The 26195-nt window shown below is 42.2% G+C and overlaps 1 protein-coding gene across 1 annotated transcript in view; it reads right to left on the reverse strand.

Moving 5' to 3' along the window:
- CSMD1 (CUB and Sushi multiple domains 1) overlaps positions 1-26195 on the reverse strand; it is a 2070567-nt gene that overhangs the window by 172424 nt on the left and 1871948 nt on the right. The window contains exons 40-42 of the mRNA XM_042241416.1: positions 25447-25563; positions 14667-14876; positions 462-650 (exon numbers count right to left, since the gene is read on the reverse strand). Coding sequence (XP_042097350.1) covers positions 462-650; positions 14667-14876; positions 25447-25563 — 516 coding nt within the window. The remainder of the gene's footprint in view (positions 1-461; positions 651-14666; positions 14877-25446; positions 25564-26195) is intronic.

A 26195-nucleotide genomic window follows, 5' to 3' on the forward strand; every position in this document is an offset into this window, starting at 1 on the left:
AGTTTTCTGAGATACCAAATCAGTGTTATTATTATAAAGTTAAACAATAAAAAAGTATCTAGGGTAAGATAGGCACTGAATACCCCTTTAATCCAAAATTTGATGGAACCACTGTAAAGCCAAACACTGCTCTAACCATGAAGATAATACCCTCAATCACTTCCCCAGCAATCTCCATCTCTTGTACCTTCAGTCATCAAAACAATCCTCATGCCTGATTTTGCATAATAAATATTTGTGTTTATTATTTTGCTAACCTTATAATCTCCTTGAAAGCAAGGCCTATTTTTTTTAACTGACTGACATATGATATATTCTTGAAATACTAAGTAGAATGAGTTTAATACAATAGAGTCCCAATAAAAATTGGTTGAACAAATTAATGAATTCCAGAATGTAATATTTCATGCACCAGTATACATGTGGAAAATGAAACTGCTTAAGAAAAGTGATTAACCCACCGTCACATCTTGGAAAAGGGTAGTTCCAGTTTCTGTTGATCCCGTGCTGACAGGTGAGCACTGGGTGGCCAATTAAAATGTACCCAGGATAGCACTCAAAAGATATTGATTGTCCCACACTGTAGTCAGAGTTGACCATATACCCATTCTGGAAAGGTGGTGGGTCAGGGCAGTTCTGTAATTCATAGGCTGAAACAGACAGAAACAAGCACATAAATAAGAAGTGCAATTAGTCTGGAATTTAGAGGAGGAATAGGATGACATACAGCTTCTTAGCATGAACTTTTTAGATATAAATTTTATGAAATCTTTACTAAGATACCCATTATCATCCAGTCGCATCACTTCATGGTAAATAGAAGGGGAAAAGTAGAAGTGTGACAGATCTTATATTCTTAGTCTCCAAAATCACTGCTGATGTTGAATTAAGCCAAGAAATTAAAAGATGCTTGCTCCTGGCAAGGAAGATAAGGAAACTAAGACAAACCCCAAAACAGCATATTAAAAAGCAAAGACATCACTTTACCAACAAAGGTCCCCCTAGTCAAAACTATGGTTTTTCCAGTAGTTATGTATGGATGTGAAAGTTGGACCATAAAGCAGGCTAAGCGCCAAAGAACTGATATTTTCAAATTGTGGTGTTGGAGAAGACACTTGCGAGCCCCTTGGACAAGGAGCTCAAACCAGTCCATCCTAAAGGAAATCAACCCTGAATATTCATTGGAAGGACTGATACCGAAGCTTCTATACTTTGACCACCTGATGTGAAGAGCCGACTCATTGGAAAAGACCCTGATGTTGGGACAGGTTGAGGGCAGGAGGAGAAGAGGATGATAAAGGATGAGATAGTTGGAGGGCATCACCGACTCAGTGGACATGAGTTTGAGCCAATTCTGGGAGATAGGAAAGGACAGGGAAACCTGGTACGCTGCAGTCCACAGAGTCACAAGGAGTCAGACATGACTTAGCAACTGAGCAACAACAATGCAAAACAGTACTTATTTTTAGTAGTTTAATCACAAGAATTTGCATTTAGTGAAGACCTATTGTGCACTTTAGAAGTTATGTAGTACATACTAAAAATGAATTTGACAAGGCATACCTTGGGAAGAAAATATATGAGAGGAATTTAATCAAAACCAGAAGTGCAAACAAAAAGTGCTTGTAAAGAATGTCAGGTGAACACAGACCTAACAATTTTCTTTTAATTTTAAAGAAAATTACCCCAGCTTTCCTACCAAGGGCTTCTAACTAGAAAACATGTTATTGTTTTGTTTAGTTCAATTAATGTTCAGTGCAAATAAAATAAATTCCATTTTCTTAGTTTTTTTCCTTAAAAAATAGTATAGTGTCATACTTAGCTATTACTACCAGTACAATCCTTTATTTGTTTATTTACGCTTTCCCTGTTTTAGCTACACCACGTGGCTTGTGGGTCTCAGTCCCCCCGGCGGCGGGGAGTGAGTCCCTGGGCTCCGGCTGTGAAAGCACAGAGCCGTAGCCTCTGGGCCGCCAGGGGACGCCCCAGCACAGCCTTTCTGTAATGTGCAGCTCACTGCGCTTGTTCGTTGTGCTCTCTCACCACGCCTCCTATGCCCGGTCGAATGCATTGCTTCCCTCCTCGAGATTCTGCTGTTTGAGTCTAACATTACCTTACAGACAAGTGCTCAGAAAAAGAACAGAGAACCCCATAGTATGTTCCAACTATCAGCCAGTTTCCTTCTTTATTGTGCTCTTCTCCACTGGGGTCAGCAGCTTGTTCTCATTCTTGTTTTAATCGAAATACTGTGAGCTCTGTTGGTGAAATGAGTCCTCTAATAAATACATCAAATACGGTTGCTAATAATTAAACTTCAAAAGTAAAAACCATCAGAAATGGATTTCCAGTTTTCATGGGACAAAAATCAAATAAAACCTTGTTCAACATCACTCCATCCTCCCTGGGAGATTCTGCTATGTTCCAGTGGGGCTCTGGGGTATCAACACAAGAATCAGTTATCATGGCACATTATAAAGGAGGTAACAGGTAACAGAGATTCCAGATGAGCCATCATGTGAAACAGCATTTAACAAAGATTCAACACACTTTCCACGTGTTCATCACACATGCTAATAACAAGTCCCATGATGCATTTCCCTACACATTATGTGGTTTGTGGTATAATTTAAGAAAGACATTCAAGTTCTGTTTAGGGATGTATGAAATTAGCCTGTTTCTACTCATCATCTAACATCTGTGAAAGGGATTGAAAATGGAAGTTTAAATTGCCTTTAGCAGCCCCATGGTATTAAGTCCAAAAACTCTGGGTTACCCTTGATTAGAAGAAAGATATTTTCTTTCTTTCTTTTTTTAATGGTACCATACAGCTTTCCTGTATGGGGATTAAAGGGCATTAAAACAGAGAGAGAGAGAAAACCAGCCCAGGTAGGCAGGACTATAGTTTTTATTACCTACTTATATACTGAGTAAAATAAAAATAATGATTCATCTTGATGTACGGCAAAAGCAATGCAATAGTGTAAAGTAGTTAGCCTCCAATTAAAATAAATAAATTTATTTTTTTAAAAATAATGTATTGAGTGTCTTCTTGTTTAGTAGCTAAGTTGACTCTGACTCTTTTGCAACCCCATGGACTGTAGCTAGCCACACTCCTCTGTTCAAGGAATTTTCCAGGCAAGAATACTGGAGTGGGTTGCCATTTCCTTCTTTCCGACCCAGGGATCGATGATGTGTCTCCTGCGTCCACTGCATCGGCAGGCTGACTCTTTGCCACTGCATCACCAGGGAAGCCCTATATTGAGTGTCTGCTATGTTATGAATGGAAACTAGACAGAAACGGATCCTGCTTTCACAAAGCTTACATTCTATTTAGGGAAACAGACACAAATAAGTCAACATGTTGGTAATTACATAAAATAACTAAGTTGTGTAAATGTTGTTAAAAGACTGTTGTTAAAGGTTGGGGGTGGGAGGAACTGGGATGGAGGTTTAAGTGAGGGGGATCAAAACCTGCTTCCTTGAACATGTGGCCTTGAACTTGAGATCTGAGTGAGGAGAAGATACAGCCAGGTAATAACCGAGAAAGGAAGACCTTTTAGTAGAGGGAGCAGCAGAGGCCCAAGGACATAGGAAGCTGGGTCTCTGAGACGAGGTGAGGGTTCAAGGAGAGGAGCCTGGGGGTCATCATCCCAGTGTGTCCATTGTGTTCACAGTCTATAGCTCTCATGAGGGAGAATCTCACGAATAATTGGACCAGGCCACAGAAGAGGAATTAGGACACACTTCTCAAGTGGACACAGCCATGGTTTTAAAAACTAGGACCCATTCTTCATCTCACAAATCATATTCCAGGTAAAAAAAAACAAAAACAAAAAACAACCCCACAGCTCATTTCAGTGTTTTCTTAAGATTTTGCAATCCCAGTTAATTCTGTTTTTAGTTGTGAATATTTCACTAACTATACATATTCAGTTCAGTTCAGTCGCTCAGTCATATCTGACTCTTTGCGACCCCATGAATCGCAGTACGCCAGGCCTCCCTGTCCATCACCAACTCCCGGAGTTCACTCAGACTCATGTCCATCGAGTCAGTGATGCCATCCAGCCATCACATCCTCTGTCATCCCCTTTTCCTCCTGCCCCTAATCCCTCCCAGCATCACAGTCTTTTCCAGTGAGTCAACTCTTCACATGAGGTGGCCAAAGTACTGGAGTTTCAGCTTCAGCATCATTCCTTCCAAAGAACTATACATAGTTCTCTGGTGGCTCAGAGAGTAAAGAATTTGCCCATAATTCGGGAGACCTGGGTTTGATCCCTGGGTTGGGGAAGATCCCCTGGAGAAGGGAACTGCTACCCACTCCAGTATTCTGGCCTGGAGAATCCCAGAGACGGGGGAGCCTGGTGGGCTGCCGTCTATGGGGTCGCACAGAGTCAGACCCGACTGAAGCGACTTAGCAGCAGCAGCAGCAGCAGCACATATAGCAAGAGGAAAAAAATATGTTTTTACCACTTATGGCTAAAGCACTTAAAATTATCTTTAAGCTTTTTGGCATCTAACAATTATGCTTTATAATGTAAGAGACATAAAGAAAGAGAGAGAAAGAAAGATGGAGGAGAAGAGAAAGGAAGGAAGGAAGGAAGACAAGTATTCAACTTCTCCAAAATGTCAAGTCTCAAAAAAGAAAAAGGAAAAGAAAGTCCTAAGAATCTTAATGGGTATCCCAGGTGACTCTGTGGTAAAGAATCCGCCTGCCAATGCAGGAAACACGGGTTCAATCCTTGGTCCAGGAAGATCCCCTGGAGAAGGAAATGGCAACTCACTCCAGTATTCTTGCCTGGAAAATCCCACGGTCACAGGAGCCTGGCAGGCTACAGTCCATAGGGATGCAGAGTTGGACAAAACTTAGCGACTGAGCAACAATGACAACGAAAGTCTCAATATGGTAACACTTTGCAAACACCATGAAAAACGATGTCAGTACCAATAAGCTCATACCTATACTATAAGAAGAAGACAACACTTAGAATTTCTCTTTTTCAGGAGAAGCCTTTGTTTGGATCTGAGAAAATAATCATTATTCACGTCTGTCAGTCTTCAGTGGTATTTGCATCAGGTGTTGAAATTATAGGCACTGGATGTGGCGGCAGGTGGAACCATGTAGTCATCTTTCTAATACCTATTATATTTTCTGACTGATATCTAATCAATTGATAAATATCTTCACCCTATCAGCCATCTTCCAGTTTTTGACTTAGAAGTAGGGTATCTGAACTCAAATTTTATTTAACACGATTCATCTTTCACTTCTCAAGTTCTGTACAAGTCATTTAACTTCAAGACAGCTACATGTACTAGTAACATTTTTGACCTTTATATGGTCATAAATAAATGAGAAGGCTTAGTAATAAGGGGTATACACAGACATCACTGAGAATGACAAGAATTATCTGCATGATTTATGCATCTTCTTATGAGTTATTAATCATAAGCTTAACTTATAAATCTCAAGTGGAACCTAGGAATTTCGATATGACACACACATCAGAGTTGTGTCATTTGGCCAGCTTATAAATTTTATACAATGACAAACTATCTAATTAAGTTTCACCCCTGTCGGCTAAGATACTGTACAAGAAATCTGAACACCTCATATTCATGTTCTCATTCTTTTTTACTTAATTTATTTGTATGTCTTTCAATTATATCAATTAATTGCCTACATTGGATTCATGTTGATGTATGGCAAAACCAATACAATATTGTAAAGTAATTAACCTCCAATTAAAATGAATAAATTTATATTTTAAAAATATATATTGCTTAGAATTTTTTTTTTAATGTGGACACTGAAATTTAGAGTCAGGTGTCAAATAAATAAAACATTCGCTCAACAAACTAGGTGTTTAGCCTGAATGAGAACTCACAGATTCTGATGCCTACAGGCCAGGGAGACATAAGTTCAAAGCTGGCGGGCCACTAGATGAGACTTTTGAAGTCAACGCCTTCGCACCCTGGAAGGGCCATCACTCTGACACTTCAGGGGACAGCAGCCCCAAGCTGATACCGGCAAATGACCCTGATTCTGACATCACAACAGGAAAAGGGGTCTTTTACCAATTATGTAAAATCGAATGGTAAATATTGACAACTTAAAAATATGAATATTTTCCTAATGAAACTCAGTAGTTTTATGATCTCTGGTCTAGATTATTCCTATACAGAATTTTTAAATTTTTTTAAATTTTGTATTGAGGTGTAGCTTATTAACAATAATTTTGTGATAGTCTCAGGTGGACAGCAAAGGGACTCAGACACACATATGCATGCATCCATTCTCCCCTAAACTTCCCTCTCATCCGGACTGGCACATAACAGTGAACAGAATTCCCTGTGCTATACAGTAGGTCCTTGTTGGTTATCTATTTTCAGATATAACAATGTGTACCTGTCCACTCCCTCCTTCTTAACTGTCCCTTCCCCCCAGCAACCATAAGCTGGTTCTTGAAGTCCCTACACAGGCGTTTTGTGGTATCATGTTCTTTCCTTCTTTCCTCACTCGCTCTCTCTCATTCAGTACTCTTTTTGTAGTGAACTAACTGGTAGCTTTTGGAGCTATACAGACACAACCTTAGTAACTCTATCTGAAAAATATCAAGAAAAAAAAATTGTTTGAACAATGGAGGTTTAAAGTTACATAAGATAAAATCTGAGGAGGGCATGGCAATCCACTCCACTATTCTTGCCTGGAGAATCCCATAGACAGAGGAGCCTGGCAGATCCCAGTCCATAGAGTCACAAAGAATCAGACAGGACTGAAGCGACTTCAGTATCGGTTCAGTCGCTCAGTCATGTCCAACTCTTTGAAACCCCATGGACTGCAGCACACCAGGCTTCCTTGTCCATCACCAACTCCCAGAGCTTGCTCAAACTCGTGTCCATCGAGTTGGTGATGCCATCCAACCATCTCTCCTCTGTCGTCCCCTTTTCCTCCTGCCTTCAATCTTTCCCAGCATCAGGGTCTTTTCCAAAGAGTCAGCTCTTTGTATCAGGTGGCCAAAGTACTGAAGCTTCAGTTTCAGCATCAGTCCTTCCAATGAATGTTCAGGACCAGTTTCCTTTAGGATTGACTGGTTTGATCTCCTTGCTGTCCAAGGGACTCTCAAGAGTCTTCACCAACACCACAGTTCAAAAGCATCAATTATTTGGCACTCAGCTTTCTTTACTTTCACATCCATACATGACCCCTGGAAAAACCATAGCCTTGACTAGACGGACCTTTGTAGGCAAAGCAATGTCTCTGCTTTTTAATATGCCATCTACGTTGCCATAACTTTTCTTCCAAGGAGCAAGAGTCTTAACTGCATGGCTGCAGTCACCATCTGCAGTGATTCTGAAGCCCCCACAAAATACAGTCTGTCACTGTTACCATTGTCTCTCCATCTATTTGCTATGAAGTGATGGGACTAGATGCCACGATTTTAGTTTTTTGAATGTTGAGTTTTAAGCCAGCTTTTTCACTCTCCTCTTTCACTTTCATCAAGAGGCTCTTTGGTTCCTCTTCACTTTCTGCCATAAGGGTGGTGTCATCTGCATATCTGAAGTTATTGATATTTCTCCCGGCAGTCTTGATTCCAGCTTGTGCTTTACTCAGTCCAGCATTTTGCATGATGTATTCTGCATATAAGTTAAATAAGCAGGGTAACAATATATAGCTTTGATGTACTCCTTTCCCAGTATGGAACCAGTCCTTTGTTCCATGTCTGGTTCTAACTGTTGCTTCTTGACTTGCATACAGATTTCTCAGGAGGCAGGTAAGGTGGTCTGTTATTCCCATCTCTTTAAGAATTTTCCAGTTTGTTGTAATCCACATAGTCAAAGGCTTTGGAATAGTCAATAAAGCAGGAGTAGATGTTTTTCTGGAACTCTCTAGTTTTTTCTATGAAACAACTTAGCACATATGTAGGATAAAATCTAATTTTAAAAGTACACAGCAAACAATAATAGCATGGGAATCTGTATTTGAGTCTTGTAAAGTCAATAAAAAAAGAAAAGTTAAAATTTTAAATACAGTATTAAGAAGCTGTCCCCTGTCCCCATTTCTCATCTGCACATGGACCTGGTGTGAGAGGTACAACAGCCATCCTTGGACCACAAGGCAACAAGGAGGAAAAGGCTACAAGCATCACATACTGGTTGGCCTTGATGTACTCAGTGCTGGCAGAAGTCACCCTGGACTTCTTGGGGTGATTGACAGTTATGACCATGAGACTCTGCCCAGGCTTTGTTCAGACTCTGCTCTTGACCTCCCTTTTCTTACAGTGTTTATTTTAGAAAACTTGTCACTGTACATTTTTTCCTCTGTCCCTTGGAGATGCATATAAGTCTTTTTAAGAGCCTCTTGTCAGTTTCACAGTGTAGGTGTGTGTTTCTCATGGGCCTGGGGACTGATCCTCTGAAGTTACCATCAGGGAGCCCTCGGAGGACAGTAGTCGAGCTCCAGCGGCTCTGGGCTGTGCAGAAACTCTGTCTGGGAGCCAAGAGAAGGTTTACAGGCTTTGGGTTAACTCGGAAGGCCTATGACCCCCATTGCAGCTCCTAGAAAGTCTCCAGCCTTTAGCCTGTATTCATTTTAAAACCTAAATTTGGAATAAGCACCTTAAGGAACATTTATGCTTCTTATATAAACACCGTTTGGAAGGATAGATTCTTATGTGCATGAAGCCAGATGCAAGTGTGGAGAAATCCAGTCTCCAGTCTCAACACCTCTGCAAACCTGTGCCTCTCCTCAGGGACCCAGCCCCAGATTGTCCTTTCTCCTTGATGCTGCGACGCAGCAGCCATGGACCAGGATGCCAGCACCCTCACTCCAGTTTTCTTGGCCAGGCCTGAGTGGTCCAGAGATGGGCGGCACTACAGCTTGTTAAGATCTGTGATTCAGAAAGATGACAGTGACGCTAGCACAATTTCAGATTTATTTGAGTGTTGTTTCTTTTATTTTCTTGATGATCACCTAATCATGTGAAAGCTGGATCTGTAAATTTACAAACTGGATTTTGTTTTATTCAATTCTTTTAAAATATAAATTTATTTAATTGGAGGTTAATTTATTTAAATTTTAAAAGTATTTTTGGTTATGCTGTGCAGCGTGCTGCATCATAGTTCCCCGACCAGGGATGGACCCTGTGCCCCTTGCAGTGGAATCGCTGACTGTTAACCCCTGGATTGCCAAGGGAGGCCCACAGACTGGATTTTAAGTCACCACAGCTAGCTTTGATGGATGGAAGATAAGAGGAAGAAGCCCAGAGAAGAACACTGCTGACACTGTGATCCTCACAATGGCTTCTTTTTTAATTTAAAGAAAGATGAACCTACATGTAAACAAATGAAAAGGAGAAGAATTTGCTGCCCCAAAATATGCCTCTTTGGTGTGAGGATTATCGCGAGTTGGTTATCCTTAAGAAGCTGCAGACATGGGGGTATCTTTGGAAACAGAGTAGAAGTTAGTCATTTATAGGAGACATTTGCAGCTATGAGGGAACACTCCCTTGGTAGGTAAAGGTGTCCTTTCTCTGCTCCAGGAAGAGAAAGGTGGCTAAATCTCTAGAAACTTATCGGTGGAGAAGGAAAGAACAAGCTCAGTCTGCATGACAACCATGCCTGTGCTACCCTGCTCACCTCTCAGGTTTTTACAGGGGGGTGATCTCAGAAAAGAATCTAGAAAAAGAGGGGAAATGTGTTTCTTCCCCTCCACAGGCATCAGTGGGAAGGGCAAAATCTGAGTTCAGCACATGAATTTTCCCACTTTCTAGGAACACACGGCTTTGCATCTTCTCCGCTGCTAGCTCTGTGAGTTCCCTTTCGCCTCTGGTTTCTCAGCGCCTTGTCTGGGGTGTTCTGCACATTTCACATGTTTCTTTTTGACTCTGTTTCCGAGGCGGCAGTAGTAGTAAAGAACCCACCTGTCAGTGAAGGAGACATGAGACACAGGTTCAGTCTCTGGGTTGGAAAGCTCCCCGGCAGGAGGATATGGCAATCCACTCCAGTATCCTTGCCTGGAGAATCCCATGGACAGAGGAGCCTGGTAGGCTATAGTCCAGAGGGTCGCAAAGAATCAGACATGACTTAGAAGTGACTTAGCACCAGCACATAGACTCAAGCAGAGTCACATGTACAGGAGCAGTTTGGTTCTCAGTAAACCTGTGTTAACAGCAAGGCCCAGGTCAGATCGCACCCACAGGACTCCTCTAATTGAGACTGAGTGGGGCCCTATGGGGCTCCCGGACATTGAGGTGCTTTTGTCTCCCATTTCTTCAGCTTCTATGGTGTCCCTGAGTTCCAAAGGGCAGACTGAAACAGCTGCTGATCAAAGGAGGAACAGCCATGAAACCACCTCCTGAGGCAAGATTATAGGGACCAGAGAAATTCCCAGAGATTCAGTTCAGTTCAGTCCAACACTTTGCAACCCCATGGACTGCAGCACCCAGGCTTCCCTGTTCATCACCAGCTCCTAGAGGTTGCTCAAACTCATGAACATCTAGTCGGTGATGCCATCCAACCATCTCATCCTCTGTCATCTCCTTCTCCTCCTTCCTTCAATTTTTCCCAGCATCAGAGTCTTTTCCAGTGAGTCAGTTCTTTGCATCAGGTGGCTAAAGTATTGGAGTTTCAGCTTCAGCATCAGTCCTTCCAGTGAATATTCAGGACTGATTTCCTTTAAGACTGACTGGTATGATCTCCTTTAAGTCCAAGGAACACTCAAGAGTCTTCTCCACACCAAAGTTTCAAAGCATCAGTTCTTCAGCACTCACCTTTCTTTATAGTCCAAATCCATATCCATACACGACTACTGGAAAAACCATAGCTTTGAGTAGATGGACCTTTGTTGGCAAAGTAATGTATCTGCCTTTAATATGCTGTCTAGGATGATCACAGCTTTTCTTCCAAAGAGCAAGCTCTTTTCATTTCACGGCTGCAGTCATCATCTGCAGTGATTCTGGAGCCCAAGAAAATAAATTCTGTCACAGTTTTCATTGTTTCCCCATTATTTGCCATGAAGTGATGGGACCAGATGCCATGATCTTAGTTTTTTAAATGTTGAGTTTTAAGTGAGCTTTTTCACTCTCCTCTTTCACTTTCATCAAGAGGCTCTTTAGTTCCTCTTCACTTTCTGCCATAAGGGAGATTAGATCCACCTGAGACCCTGCACACACCCTCATCTTACCAGCAACCCTGCCCTTGGAGTCCACCAAACCCAGTGTTGTGACAGTTTTGAAACTTTGCAGTAGAAAGAAGAATGTAAGACTATTGCTGCCTTGATCCTTATCACTTACTCCCAACCCCAATTCCTGATATAACCTCTCCCTATTCCCCAGGGAGGGGGGTGGGTGCAGTTATTGAGGTTCTAGCCTACAGTGTTTCCTTTTTGTCTGACAAGGAAATAAAGCCACTTTCTTTCTCCTCTGTGACTCTGTCTCCAAATTTCTGTTCAGGGTCAGTGCATAGAGATCCCTCACCTGCTAGACAGGAGATGGTGTTGACTCCATCAGGCCCTTGGAGTCCTTGTGAGAGATTCCGAGAGAGCTACACCTGTGTTTGCTCAGTACAACATGGGGTGTTTTGAGAACCAGCAGATACAGGGGGAAGCTCTAAGAGCGGGGCACGGGGTCTTCTTTTGAGAAGGAAATTATTTTGACAGAATGTACATGTGCAGAGAAGTCTCTCAATCTTGTGCTAAGAGGATGCTCCCTAAAGTCTTCTCAGAGGAAAGGAGTGGGGTTAAATCAGCACAGTACTGACGCTGTGTATAAAACAGATCACTGATGAGAACCTCCTGCACAGCACAGGGAACCCTGTTCAGTGCTCTGTGGTGACCTGCACGGGAGGGAAATCCAAAACAGAGGGGTTTATGTACACATGCAGCTGTTGCACTTTGCTATACAGAAGAAACTAACACTGTAAAACAGCTATACTCCTATAAATGTTCTGAAAGATAAATACATCAACACAACAAACTTCACTCAACAACCCTCACAAACTACAGATTCCTGGGCTTCTTCCCATTGCTGCCTCTCTTCCTGGAATCCTGAACCCCTTTCTCCCTTGTTTTAGCTTCAGAAGCTAGCTAACCCCCTGAGTTCTAGCCTCTCCTGTGAGTGACGCTTGGCTGGGTTCTCGCAGGCGTCTGTGAGCCCGTGAAACGTGTGTACTCATAACCTTGTGCTAGTCCTCCTCTTGCTGAGCTGTCACGGGCGGGCCCCATCACCCACTGGAGAACCTCCGATGACACAGAAACCTGCAGACCTGGAAGACTGTGTAACTACGGGCGTGTTGACGGTACATGTGGGTGGGCAGAAGTGAGAAGAGGAGGAGACTCGGGGAGAGCTGGAGGAGATGATTCCTCCACAGTTCTTCTGAGAAAGTGGGAGCTGAAGGGGTCATCAGAATTAAACATAAGTAGGGGTGTGTGTGTGAGAGAGAGAGGAACTTGAGTGCATTTAAACTCAAAGGAGAAAGAGAAACAGGCACTGGAAAAGCAGTGAAGGGAAGAGAATTCCCACCTGGAGAAAAGTGAAAGTGTTAGTCACTCAGTCATATCTGACTCTCTGGGATCCCACGGACTGCGGCCACCAGGCTTCTCTGTCCATGGGATTCTCCAGGCAAGATTACTGGAGTGGGTTGCCATGCCCTCCTCCAGGGGATCTTCCTGAGCCAGGGATCGAAGCCCCGTCTCCTGCATTTCAGGCAAATTCTTCACCATCAAAGCCATTAGGGAAGCCCCAATTCCTACCTTAAACGCCCTGGAAAGAGTAGAAAGACACATTTTAGGGTCTAGTGCATGGGAGGGGTTGTCTGCAAGAAAGAGATCATTCTCTTATCTCAAAAGGAGGAAGAGCAGAGGTGCACGCAGGCCTCTGTGCTAGCCTGGGAAACTGTGTCTCTCCACTGTTCTCTATGTACGTGGGTGCACACACCAGCCTTCCAGTGGGACTTGACACCTTTGCTGAGACACAGTGGGGTCCAGGTGAGAAGGAATGACAGACACAGGTGGACACAGAGAGTTCCAGGCGAGGTCCCCTGTCTCACTCCTTAGGCTGCATCACCCTGTCTTCCCCCCGCCCCCCGCCCCCCCACACACATGGATTCCTATTTTAAGACACTCAAATTCTGGAAATGTAAATTTATACTTTAAGTAACAACTGAAGTAACAAGGTCTGAAAGTTCAACACAAAATGCCATCCTCTTTTAGTAATGAAATATTAAATATTTTCCAGGGCAGTCTATAAAATTAAAAAAAAATCAAGTGATATCAGCATGTTAAAAAAGACTCCACTTTTGACATTTTTTTAACTTCATTTGAATTAACAACATTGAAGAAAAGGCCAGCTAAATTATTGTGTCTGAAATGAAAACTTTGAACTTTTTCACATGTCAGAAATGCTTTGATGATGGTAGATTCTAATTTTTATTAGAGATCTCATATTTTGATGGTTTAAGAAGACATAAAGTTCATTCCCTCTCTTATCTTTCTCCTTCCCCCACTGCTCCCCCACCCCCCACCGACATAACTTGAACACGGCTTGAATGGTACACAAGGTCATTACCTTGAGCTGAGAGAAAGCTTAAATGCATGATAGACAGGGTCAGATCCCCTTCCCTTGTGGACATGAGGCAGGAGATAGATGGGCTCCAGCTTAGATGTTACAGTCAGCCTCCTCTTTACATTTCCAGAAGGAATAACAACAGGAGCAGGGCAAATGCTGGACTTCGCCCCAGTGGACACTTAAGCCAACAGTCACAGTGGAGACAGAAGGGAGCTGAGCCCTGCCCAAATGAGAGATGGAGAGACCATCTCTTGAGGTCAAGGAGACCTTCCTGACTACATAGGTGCAGAAAAGATCCCCCAGTGGTCAAAAGAAAGGGCGCCTCACCCCACAGCAGGTGATGCCAACCTATCCACAGGCCTCTGCACTGGAACCCATCTTGGCTAAGAGATGCACACGCACACAAGGGAGGACCCTGAGATACTCCAGACGTGGACTCAGAGCCAGGTGATTGGCCAGGGAAAGCCAGAAGAAAGGCCCGTGTAAGCGATTCAGACCACCCGAGGGTGTGACTCCCTCTCTGAGCCCACCCGGTGTCTATCCACACATACTCCTTTTCCTCCTAGTACCCTTTACATGTTTCACTACTTTCTGTCTCTTTGTGGACATTTATTTCGACAAAACCAACAAGCCAGGGCTTTGCTGCTGTCCTTGGTGGTCGAGTGGCCAGGATTCAGCACTCTCACTGCTGTGGCCTGGCCTCAGTCTCTGGCCGGGAACTGAAATCCTGCTGTGAGCTGCTGCAGGTGGAGGCCCCCCAAGATCAAAGAGACTCCTTGTTCCATAGTCCTGAAGGGGTAACACCTGCATGTGGCCAAGAGGACACAGTGACAGGTGACAAGGCTATGTGATGATGGGGCTAAGAGGGTCCCAGGCGGTGATGTGGCCACTGGAGGGAGACAGAAGGGACCCCGGTGAAGCAGTGCGTGACCTGCTCCTGGCGTCTGGGTCCTGACCTGTGTGAAGCCTGGCGAAGACTCCATTCCCACCAGAAAGCTGTGCTCCACTCAGGACTCTCCAGCTGTGCAAGATTTTAACCAGCTTGGATGTTTGTGCTTCCACACAATGTGTCGGATGCATCCGCAGGTGTGGTATGATTCTTACCTTGGTAGGTGAGTTTAAACCCCGGTCGGTTCTGCGAGTGGTCACTGTAGAAGTGGATGAGCGTCTCATGAGTGGTGCTCAGCAGGGCGCTGGGTAGGTCGGGGCCGCTGAACTGCCCGATCATCGGGCTGGTGTGGTAAGGGCCATTTTGAATTTCAAGGTAATCATGATTAGCTTCGGTAGAAAAATTCAGAAATTGAATATGTGCACCTATGAAAAAAATAGGCAACACTGGTAAATACTGGTATCAAAATTTTTATAATGCTTATCAACAGAGATTAAAATCACATTAGTTTCCTCCAACAATATCTCTCCAGGAGGCAGAGTGGAGGGACATGAACATTGTGAATTACAACAAGCCTTGGTTTGGTTTCACCTCTGTTGCCCACCAGCTGTGTGACCTTTGTTTGTGTCGTGAATGCTCCTAAGTCAATTTTTTGGTGAAATATGGACATTACTGGCACTGCATCACAGAGGCATGCAGCTCTTATTCTCAGAATGGGGACTTACATCCACACACAATGGCACACAGTGGCAGGGATTCTTGTCCAGCTGCTATTTTAATCCTTAAAATCAGAAACATAAGTTTGTAATTGTCAGTTGATTTTCAGCTTTACCAAGGAAGAAGCCAACACAGGTAACAAAATGCAACAAACTTTAGAAGTGGCTTTTAAGTGGATGCTCATACCATCTCACAAGAAAGCTGTTAGTTTGAAAACTGATTGTTTTGAATGTGTGGTGCCTGCAATGCCAATTACTGACGTTTGCAAGAAACCTGCTCTGGTAAACGCCACCCTGACTCTCACAACTGAATCCATTTTAACAAGAGGCCAAGGCTGTCCAAAGGACCCACGTTGCCGGCATAATATCTATCAGTGTACCAGATAAGCTACTATTGATAATTTAGAAGAGAATCAAAATAACTTAGAGCTATTTGCTGTGGTATTGTGGCATGTTTGAAAATTTGACTATTGTTCCTAAAATACTTCTTAATTCACTTGAAGGTTTATTCAGAATGCCAAAGATAGTAGTTTTTGCATAAATCAAGGCAATTAAGTTGGGTTTATAAAGCCTAAACTAAGAAAACCAACAGCTATTGTGGATCACTCTCTCAGCATGTGAGGAAAGCTTTATTTTGTGTTATTCTTCTCTTTATATATATATATTCTTCTCTCTCTCTCTCTCTCTCTCTATATATATATATATATATATATATATAAAGCTCTTTTTATCCATCTATCCATATATATAAAGATCTTTTCATCTATCAAGATATATATATATATAGACTTTAGGAAATTAAAGATATTGTTATATTAAAGATCATGTTTGCAAAGATTACCTTACTTAAAAAGAAATGCTGAGAAAATGTAAAGCCATCATATCTACTTAGTATTGACGGAAAATATAGGTAACAAAAGTCTGAAATCAGTAAAAAGAAAAGAAAAGAATAAAAGCTCATGCAAAGAGTAATAGGGAAGAACAACCTAAAGCTACTCAATAAATTTTAAAATTCTCCAAGAAACACAGTTTTATCAATTATGGAGAAAACTTTGTTAGGAGGAACAAAAGCGTGAATAAGGCCTTTCTGGTTGGACACAGTGAAAGTCCATGACCACACTCGGGATTCAGTTTACCAAGGTGACCACTGTTATTACCGTTATTTCATAGGTGAGCAGAATAAGGTACAGGAAGGCTGGGTGTGATGTCCCAGGTAACACAGAGAGAGGCAGAGTGAGACTGACACCAACTCTGATGGACAGAAATCTTGTGTTCTCAGATTTAACATGGAAACATGCTAGACAAAAGCTAAGCATCTCATAATGTTACAAATATTACAAATTTTTGGAGAAAATTATTTTGTATTAAAATTTTCATCCTAGTTTGATAGAGAAAATTGGAAGGAATTTCAGAATATTTTAGGAAAAGACTCAAAAAGTAAAAAGCAGAAGAAAGACTTTCAGTGAAAGGTCTTTAACAAGACTACAAAACCTTGGTCATTTTTAGAATGAGCAACTCAGTTTCTGTCACACAGTCCAAGTGTATATACAACAACAGATGAGCAGGGAGGGGTGGAACAGGCCAGCCTGGGGCTGGCCTGACTGTTCTAAGGGCAGACACTGCCGGGGGCCAGCGTGAGGAACTCCGCCCGTGGCAAAGGTCACGAGGAAGGAGGCTTGGCATACGCAAAGGCGTGATCAAGCCTCAGGAAACCCCCTGTTCCCGGGCAGCTACCCCAAAACCAGAGTCTGTTTTATGCTCTCACCTACACCTCTGACTTTACGGGGGGCTCTCCCCATCATCATTTCTCTCGGAGAAGGAGTTAACTTGCAGCTCCAAGGCAATAAAAATTCCCAGGCATGACAAGAGTGTTTCGGTTTACGGACTCCTCTGAAGGTTATCTAGCCCACCTGTATAGGTTCGTCTGGCCACATGTGATTGTTTACAGCCTCCCAACCTGAGAGGCACAAGATGTTTTAGACTTACTAAAGGCAAAATCTTTTGGGGAGTTGGAAATTATTCGTATAGTGGGTTGATTAGGAATTATATTGGTGAAGGGTTTTTCATTTGTTGTGTCAATAATTGCTGCTGATTCCCTGCTCTGGGTGGGATAAGGGTATCTCAGGTCAAACCTCTCGGCTGACAGACTAGCTTGTGTGACAGGATTATCCATACCCCTGCCACTACACACATGATTGTTTACTACCTCTCAACCATAAACAGCACAGAGAGTTTTGGAGTATTTTGAGAGTCTTAATTAGCATAGGGCTTTTCTTCTCGTTGACTCAAGGATTGCCGCCAGGCCTCCATATCCTTAGGCACCTGGGAATATATTAATCAATGTATTTGGAATATGGAAAAGGAAATATAGTAGTTTTTAAGGTTAGCAATACTAGACTTTTTGAGTTAATGAATTTTCTCTTTTGTAATAGATTACTGTACTTTGTTATAAATCACTGTGTCCTTGCTATGCAAAAATGTAACTTTATCACTATCTTAAGACTAAGTAGATCTTAAGGGGAACATTGGTGAAAGGATTTTCATTTGTTGGGCTGATGTTTGCTGCTAAATCTCCATGCTCCCTGCCCTAATAATGAATATAACTAACATATAGGAGAAATAAGTATTAACCTTTAAGCATATAGGAGAAATAAGTATTAACCTTTAAGATTAATTGTGTTAACCTTGGGTTAAATAGATTCCTTTCTTGATTATAACTCACTACACCCTCACCCTATAGGAATGTAACTTTATTTGGAGGGTGGTGCCTGGTTTAAGAAAAAACACCCTTGGAAGAAATAAGTTTTTTGGTTATCAGAAAGAAAGGATCATAAAATCCCTAAGACCTTTTTATGTGAAGCACCTGATTTTGATAAAGGTCAGGACTGCTGACCCCCACGTGACTCTGTATTCATCCCTATGTGTAACAAAAGGTATATAAGCAAACCCAGAAATAAAGAAATCGGATCAGTTTCTGGAAAGACTGATTCCCCCCGCTCCTGTTTTTCTGGCTGAATTCCCATCTGGAGCATGGATGCTATTCCATGTAATCCAAGTTATTCAGCCTCTTTTTCGCCACTAATCTTCCTACTACACTATCCGTTCCTAATCTCTCTATATATCTGTAATTAAATATGTATTTTTCCAAGGATGCCGACTCCGTCCCCACCTTCGAATCACCCTGGATCCACCGGGGCTGGACCCCGGCAAGGCACCACAGATGACCGACGTGCAACAAAGCTATTCATTTAAAACATTCCTGTAAATATGAAAAAATGCCAAGCATGTCTCTGTTGGAGAGACCTCCATAAGCTAAATCATTTTCTTTATAAATCTCAGTAAATATGTTCAGTTGAAAGAAATTTGGAAGCAAAGAAAAAAGAAGGAGAGAGAGGGATTGAAAGAGACAGATAAAGAAAGAGAGAGAGAGGGAGAGGGAGAAAGTAAAGAAGAAGGCAGGCAGGCAGGAAGGAGAGAAGGCGGGACAAATGACTCCTAGCCCCTCCTTCTCACCTGTCACCTCTCTGCCACCTTCTGTGAGAGTTGAGCCACTTCCAGTCTGTAAGCCACAGGTCAGTTAGTATCTGATCTATTTCCTTACCTACTGTTGAACTAAAAACAGTTTGCTTTTATAGCCTGGCCCCAAATCTGATATTAAAAGAGGGTTGTTTTTCTTTTTTTGACTAGTTAATAAACTATACTAATGGATTTTAAAAAATATATATTTTTGGTGGCTGCATCAAGGCCTAGAACGCCTATGGTCCACAGAGTTTCATAAAAACCCATCACATTCTTCACGAGAGGAAGAACACAGAAGCTGACGTAAGAACAATAAAAAACGAATGATGAATTATTGAAATTTCTATTTTTCATCCCAAAACTACGAGATAGGATGTGAAACTAGGGCAAGATTAGAACACTTAAAATACTTATTCCATTTTTGGGTATAAAATCAAACGGCGGGGAAACGGCTTAAAACAGGCTCATTTCAGATGTGTATATGCAGATGTCAGATGAATTCATCCAGAGATGCATTTGAAATTCACAGAATGGCCTGGTCGAGAAAGAAATGAGAGACAGCAAGCAGATCAAGGGGCACAAAACCCATAAAAGATGGCCAATATCTCCAAAGCAAAGGAAATAGTAAAAGTGGCCTTTCACTGATTTGGAATTAATCTTGAAATGGAAATGGAATTATGAAAATTATAATTTTATGAAAAATTAGCATATTAAGCAGGATAAAGTATCCAGCCACATATCAAACCACCTAATATGTATCAGGAAAGAGAACTGAGCCCAGCTCTAATCTGGTTTAGAATGAAATTTTTAGCTACCTAATTTTCAGCGAATTGTGTCCAGTTTGACATCATGAAGCCAAAATGAAGGGATTAAAATTAGTGTAACCTAGTTATCCTTTTATTATCTCACAGAATACCAGAAATGTGTTATTGCAACAAGAAAACCCATCTGAATGTCCATCTAGGGTGAAATTTACACTGACTGTCATTACACATTGGAAATTAAGTGTCAGGAAAAGGCATCTGTAGAAAGGATTTTAAATCTGGACTTGACGAAACTTTGAATACATAAGCTGACCATAGCTTCAGAGTTAAACTCTTGTCTCTTAGTTGACAAGCCCTTGGATAGTAAGTGCTCTATTGTACATCTTCTGTGCATAATAAACATATAGCAAATGAGTGAATAGTTTCAGAATTCAGAGAGAATATTCTAAAGAGTCTTTTGTATCCTCCCTATGCTTCTAGATGGCCCAAAGCCATGGCCCATTTTGACCCCATGCTGTGTGACGTAAGTGCAAGGGTTTCAAATATAAAAGGTAAAGCAGAAAAAACAAACTTGATTTAATCTCTGTTAAATATGCTTTTAGAAACTTCCAAGAAAATAGACAGAAGTTCTGTGTTGACTGGGCTCATACTCAAAGCCACGCAAAACAGCAACCCAAATTTGTGGAAAGGAAAGAAAAAAACATTAGAGCATTTGGCCTAGTAACAAAGAGCAGCGAACAGTTAGGTAATGCCTTCTCCATGTCAGGCATTTGCTTCAGCACAGCTGTAGGAGAACAGTATTTTATGGTATTCCTTTTAAAGATAAGCGACAACAGTTCCAAAGCATGTCCTTAACTTGCAAATTCATACCAGCAGTCACTGACAGAACTAGGATTTCTACTCATCTACACTCAGAGCCCAAAGACATGAGGGACCACCATGTACCATGCCCACCCCTCAGATGAAGTCCCGTGACTGCATGCTTGTAACAGAGCAGGGCCCTGTGGTCCTTTAGCTCCCATGTCCTCAGCCTGCCTTTTGTCTGTGGAAAAACTTTAGCCAATGAATAAGTTTAATCAGAGAACTGAGAAAATGTAGTAACAAAGGAAAACAGGCAAAGAGGCCAAATAATAATGATAAAAATAATGATAATAATAATAATGTGTTCTCACTAAGCATAGCCAAGAACTTTTAGCTCTGTCTCATAGGCTATAAATAATAATCTGAGCCATGTCCTGTGAGCTGTCTTATAGATACTGAAACCTCCCCACCAAGTGGAGAGATTAACTACATGATGACCAGGCTGTAGTCATGACCTAAGCTGCCACAATTCTGAGAACTGGCCTCAAGGACATGGGAACGAACCAACACTGAAACTGAAGATTGAAACTGTACTTAAAATAATCAAGATGCTGCTGGTCAGACCACCGACGACCAACTTGAAGATGACTGTCAGAGCTGACTGTGCTGTTTCTCCATGTAGCTGCCTCCCTCAGCCTATGACAGCTCTTGTCCACTGACCATCATTGGCTGAGAGGGGAGTCAGCCTTTGGACAGATGTCCACCCTCCCCATTGGATGCTGGCATCAGAATCAAGCAAACTTTCCTTCTCACCAACCTGGCCTCTTTACTGACTTTAGAGTGGGGAGCAGCTGGAACCTTGCTTTTGGTAACATGCTCTCACTGAGGCTGGATGCAGAAAGCAGTTTTCAGGGGGGTGAGTAATTAGCAAGCAGAGACTTAGGTGGCCTTTCACGTGATACCAGAGCAACGGGTCATTTTGCATATATAATTAAGCTATTAGTCCATGGGTGTGGGAGAGAAGTAGGATTAATCAGAAGAATTATGTGACTGAGCTGGCTCCTGCTGAAAAAGTGTCAGACATCTAACAGGCAGTCCCATGCATATTTGGTTGCGTGAAAAGATCAAAAACACTGCAACAAACCTCCCAGTGATGAAAAACATCTAATCTGCTTTTTCTCAAGAAAAAGCACTGCTGTCTCATATTCTGGATAACTGTGTCTTTCAGGATGGCTGGGGGAATTGGAGACATCTGTACCGTAATTATTAGCAAAATAGCCATTAGTACCTAAGCAATTCAAACCCAGACTGACAATGCAGGAAACAGGAATGCACATACCTCTTTCCTGTTTTAAAATTTCATGTTTAGGAGTATATTTATAGATGACACAACTTGTCAGAAAAACCCAGTGTGGTACTTATATGTTCAGTTCAGTCACTCAGTCGTGTCTGACTCTGCGACGCCATGAACTGCAGCACGCCAGGTCTCCCTATCCATCACCAACTCCCGGAGTCCACCCAAACCCATGTCCATTGAGTCGATGATGCCATCCAACCATCTCATCCTCTGTCGTCCCCTTCTCTTCCTGCCCTCAATCTTTCCCAGCATCAGGGTCTTTTCCAATGAGTCCACCCTTTGCATCAGGTGGCCAAAGTATTGGAGTTTCAGCTTCAACATCAGTCCTTCCAATGAACACCCAGGACTGATCTTTAGGATAGACTGGTTGGATCTCCTTGCAGTCCAAGGGACTCTCAAGAGTCTTCTCCAACACCACAGTTCAAAAGCATCAATTCTTCGGTGCTCAGCTTTCTTTATAGTCCAACTCTCACATCCATACATGACCACAGGAAAAACCACAGCCTTGACTAGACGGACCTTTGTTGGCAAAGTAATGTCTCTGCTTTTTAATATGCTGTCTAGGTTGGTCACGGAGAAGGCTATGGCACCCCACTCCAGTACTCTTGCCTGGAGACTTCCATGGATGGAGGAGCCTGGTGGGCTGCAGTCTATGGGGTTGCGAAGAGTCGGACATGACGGAGCAACTTCCCTTTCACTTTTCACTTTCATGCATTGGAGAAGGAAATGGCAAGCCACTCCAGTGTTCTTGCCAAGAGAATCCAGGGACAGTGGAGCCTGGCGGGCTGCTGTCTATAGGGTCGCACAGAGTTGGATACAACTGATGCGACTTAGCAGCAGCAGGTTGGTCCTAACTTTCCTTCCAAAGAGTAAGTGTCTTTTAATTTCATGGCTGCAATCACCATCTGCAGTGATTTTGGCGCCCAGAAACATAAAGTCAGCCACTGTTTCCACTGTTTCCCCATCTATTTGCCATGAAGTGATTGGACCAGATGCCATGATCTTAGTTTTCTGAATGTTGAGCTTTAAGCCAACTTTTTCACTCTCCTCTTTCACTTTCATCAAGAGGCTTTTTAGTTCCTCTTCACTTTCTGCCATAAGGGTGGTGTCATCTGCATATCTGAGGTTATTGATATTTCTCCCGGCAGTCTTGATTCCAGCTTGTGTTTCTTCCAGTCCAGCGTTTCTCATGATGTACTCTGCATATAAGTTAAATAAGCAAGGTGACAATATACAGCCTTGACATACTCCTTTTCCTATTTGGAATCAGTCTGTTGTTCCATGTCCAGTTCTAACTGTTGCTTCCTGACCTGCATACAGGTTTCTCAAGAGGCAGGTCAGCTGGTCTGGTATTCCCATCTCTTTCAGAATTTTCCACAGTTTATTGTGAAGGCTTAGGCACAGTCAATAAAGCAGAAATAGATGTTTTTCTGGATCTCTCTTGCTTTTTCAATGATCCAGCAGATGTTGGCAATTTGATCTCTGGTTCCTCTGTCTTTTCTAAATCCAGCTTGAAGATCTGGAAGTTCACGGTTCACATATTGCTGAAGCCTGGCTTGGAGAATTTTAAGCATTACTTTACTAGTGTGTGAGATGAGTGCAATTGTGCGGTAGTTTGAGCATTCTTTGTCATTGCCTTTCTTTGGGATTGGAATGAAAACTGACCTTTTCCAGTCCTGTGGCCACTGCTGAGTTTTCCATATTTGCTTGCATATTAAGTGCAGTGCTTTCATAGTGTCATCTTTCAGGATTTGAAATAGCTCAACTGGAATTCCATCACCTCCACTAGCTTTGTTCATAGTGATGCTTTCTAAGGCCCACCTGACTTCACATTCCAGGATGTCTGGCTCTAATCTGTAGAAAATTATTCTGTAGCATAACTGTATCTATTCTAAAAAGCTAGGGACAATCATACTATTTTGCATGTATTTAGGGTTTCAGGCATAAAGTTCCTTTTTGCTTATTCAAGATGCTTTCTCAAGCCTAGTGCTAGGCAATATTAAACATTTTAAAGACAATTTAAACCTTTCTTGAAATAAATGCTTTCTTAGGCTCACAGATCACGATCATGAAGTCAGAAGATCCCTGTTCTTTTTTCCCCTGAATTACTGTCTTGTGTCCTGGTTTCTCAGTGAGAGAACAGTGAAAAGAAGCATGCCGCCCAGCAGCCTTCTCACACCATGGAACAGTGAAGCTGGGAAAGTAAGTTAATAAAATGTACATATCCATCCATGAGTAAACTGTTTCTAATGAGGTTTGAAAGGAAAGTGGGAATTATTTGAAATAACAATTTAAAAACCAGCTAGCATGTTGCTATTGTTATTTACAACATGCCAAGCCCTATACTAAATTGCTCGCCTGAGCAGTTTCAGTGAATTATCCATAACTCTGTGTGCTTATTTCATTTTTAGGGATGCAGAAAGTGAGGTTCCTGGGGTTTCACTCAGTTCAGTAGCCTATACTATTATTTTCCTCGTAAGTTTGTGGCCCTCAAGATGCTGAGGCCCTGTCAGAAGCTCATGGGTCAACTGTAACTCCAATCCAGCCCCTGACATCTGACTCCAAACATGGAACTGACCCTGTCCAGATCTTGAGATACTCAGGGTAAGAAAACAGACCAGGCTTTGAGGATGGCTGAGCCAACATTGGTTAAAGTCAAAGGCCTCTGTTTGGTATAGCATGGGGCAGAATTACAGCCTCTCTGCCCAGAGAGTTCATTGTTTAAAAAATAAAATTTAAAAACCTGGAACAAATAGAGCACCTCCGTGACACCTGTGAACTGCACCCCCCTTCCTTATGCCCCCACATGCTGGGGCCCCTTCAGGGTCATGGAGCTGAATCTCACGTGTGCTCTCCCCAGTGGGGGCCCCTTTCCTTGCATGACCCTCCTTTACTCTGGTGCCCATATGCCCTCCCTATTAGCTGCTCTCAGCTGAGCAGGTAGACTCCCCCCAACCCCTTCCTCCTCCTGGAACAGACTCTTAAAGCAAGAGCTTTGAAAACTTAATTAAAATATATAACCTCCTTCCAGGGCAATGATTTCCACTTATGCTTCTGCTCACCCAGCATTCAGCTAACATTTATTTAGTGCATAAGTACTCAATTACTATGGACATTCTGGGACATTCCCCGAGTATCTAATCTGGCACCCTCATCACAGTGTGTACTTTTAGGACAATTGCAGGTGGGGAAAATCCAAGTTAATGAACTAAAATATAAGGAAATCATGTGGCAGATGAGGAAAGGCATGACAGAGAATTAAAATTTCACAAAGACTGCATTTCTGAAGCAGGCCAGAATGGGATTTTAGTGTATATAACAATTAAAATTATGAATTATTTAAGGTAGTTAACCTGGAAGTTCACAACTAAATGTGATTTTTATCATTTAGGTAATTTTCATAAACCTAAATCAATGTAAGGAATAATGACAAAAAGTTATATGATAATAGTAAAATGAATCATAACCCCCAAAACACTTTAATAATTATTTAAAAGAAACCACTACCATTATTGACTTCCAGTGATAGATTATTGAAGGTGGTATTATGAATAAAGAGGCTGGTGATTGAATTAGGGATGCTACATTTTTCACTTCATGTGACTATTGTATCATCATTCTGCCAATTTAAAAGACGTGTATGGCCAAATTGACTTTTCAAATCACTTTCTGTTCTCAAAGTTATTCTACCAATGCTTTATTTAAATCTGTTAGCCACATTCAATTAAAGACACAGTTAGGTCAACAGAATAAGGCTCGTTTTTTACTAAGTCTAATTCTTTCCTAGGAATATATTAAAAAGTTGAATCTTGAGGAATTAAAAAACGTCATCACTCACCATAGCCTATGGGCAGGGAGATCTTCCAGGTGCAGTCCAGGTTGTTGGGGTAGGTGCCGGGGAACCCGGGGCTCAAGACCACTCCCCCCATGCTGCTCAAGGTGCCCCCGCAGGTCGCTGTTAGAACGACAAGTGCAGTGAGTGCCCAGGAGCCATGGTTTTCTAGGACAATTCACTCCCCCCATCCCCATGTAAGTGTGCTGCCCAGAAGCAAGTCTTCAGAAATGGATTTGCCCCTAGCTTCAGCACATACATAAATGGGATGCCCTTTAGCTACTTCTGGGTCTAGTTCTCCCTGCTGCGCATTCACTGATTAAGAATAAAGGCAGGTCTCCTTCTGGTCCACAGAGGCTCTCAGTACAGCTTGGTCAAGCTTACACATTTTAGTCAGGATCCCATTGTCTTCCAGGTTCGGAGTGCTTGTACCGGTTACTACTTACTGATCATTAGCCATGTGCTTACCTATGGGCTGAGATAAACACAGTTCACTGCTTGATTCTCATCACAACCCTAAAGGGTGGGTATTATTATCATCCCACTTTACCGACAAGGAAACCAAGCATGAGATTAAGGAATTTGTCTAAGGGTACACACCCGGCAAACAGCACAACCAAAATTTTATTTCAGCTCTGTCTGGTTCTCGAATCCAAGTTTATTTGTTTGCTTTAAGATTTATTTTATTTATTTAATTTTTGATTGCACTGAGTCTTAGTTGTGGCATGTGGGCTTTCCCTAGCTGTAGCAAGGGG

This window comes from Ovis aries, chromosome 26, assembly GCF_016772045.2.
Source record: "Ovis aries strain OAR_USU_Benz2616 breed Rambouillet chromosome 26, ARS-UI_Ramb_v3.0, whole genome shotgun sequence".
Lineage (NCBI taxonomy): Eukaryota > Metazoa > Chordata > Mammalia > Artiodactyla > Bovidae > Ovis > Ovis aries.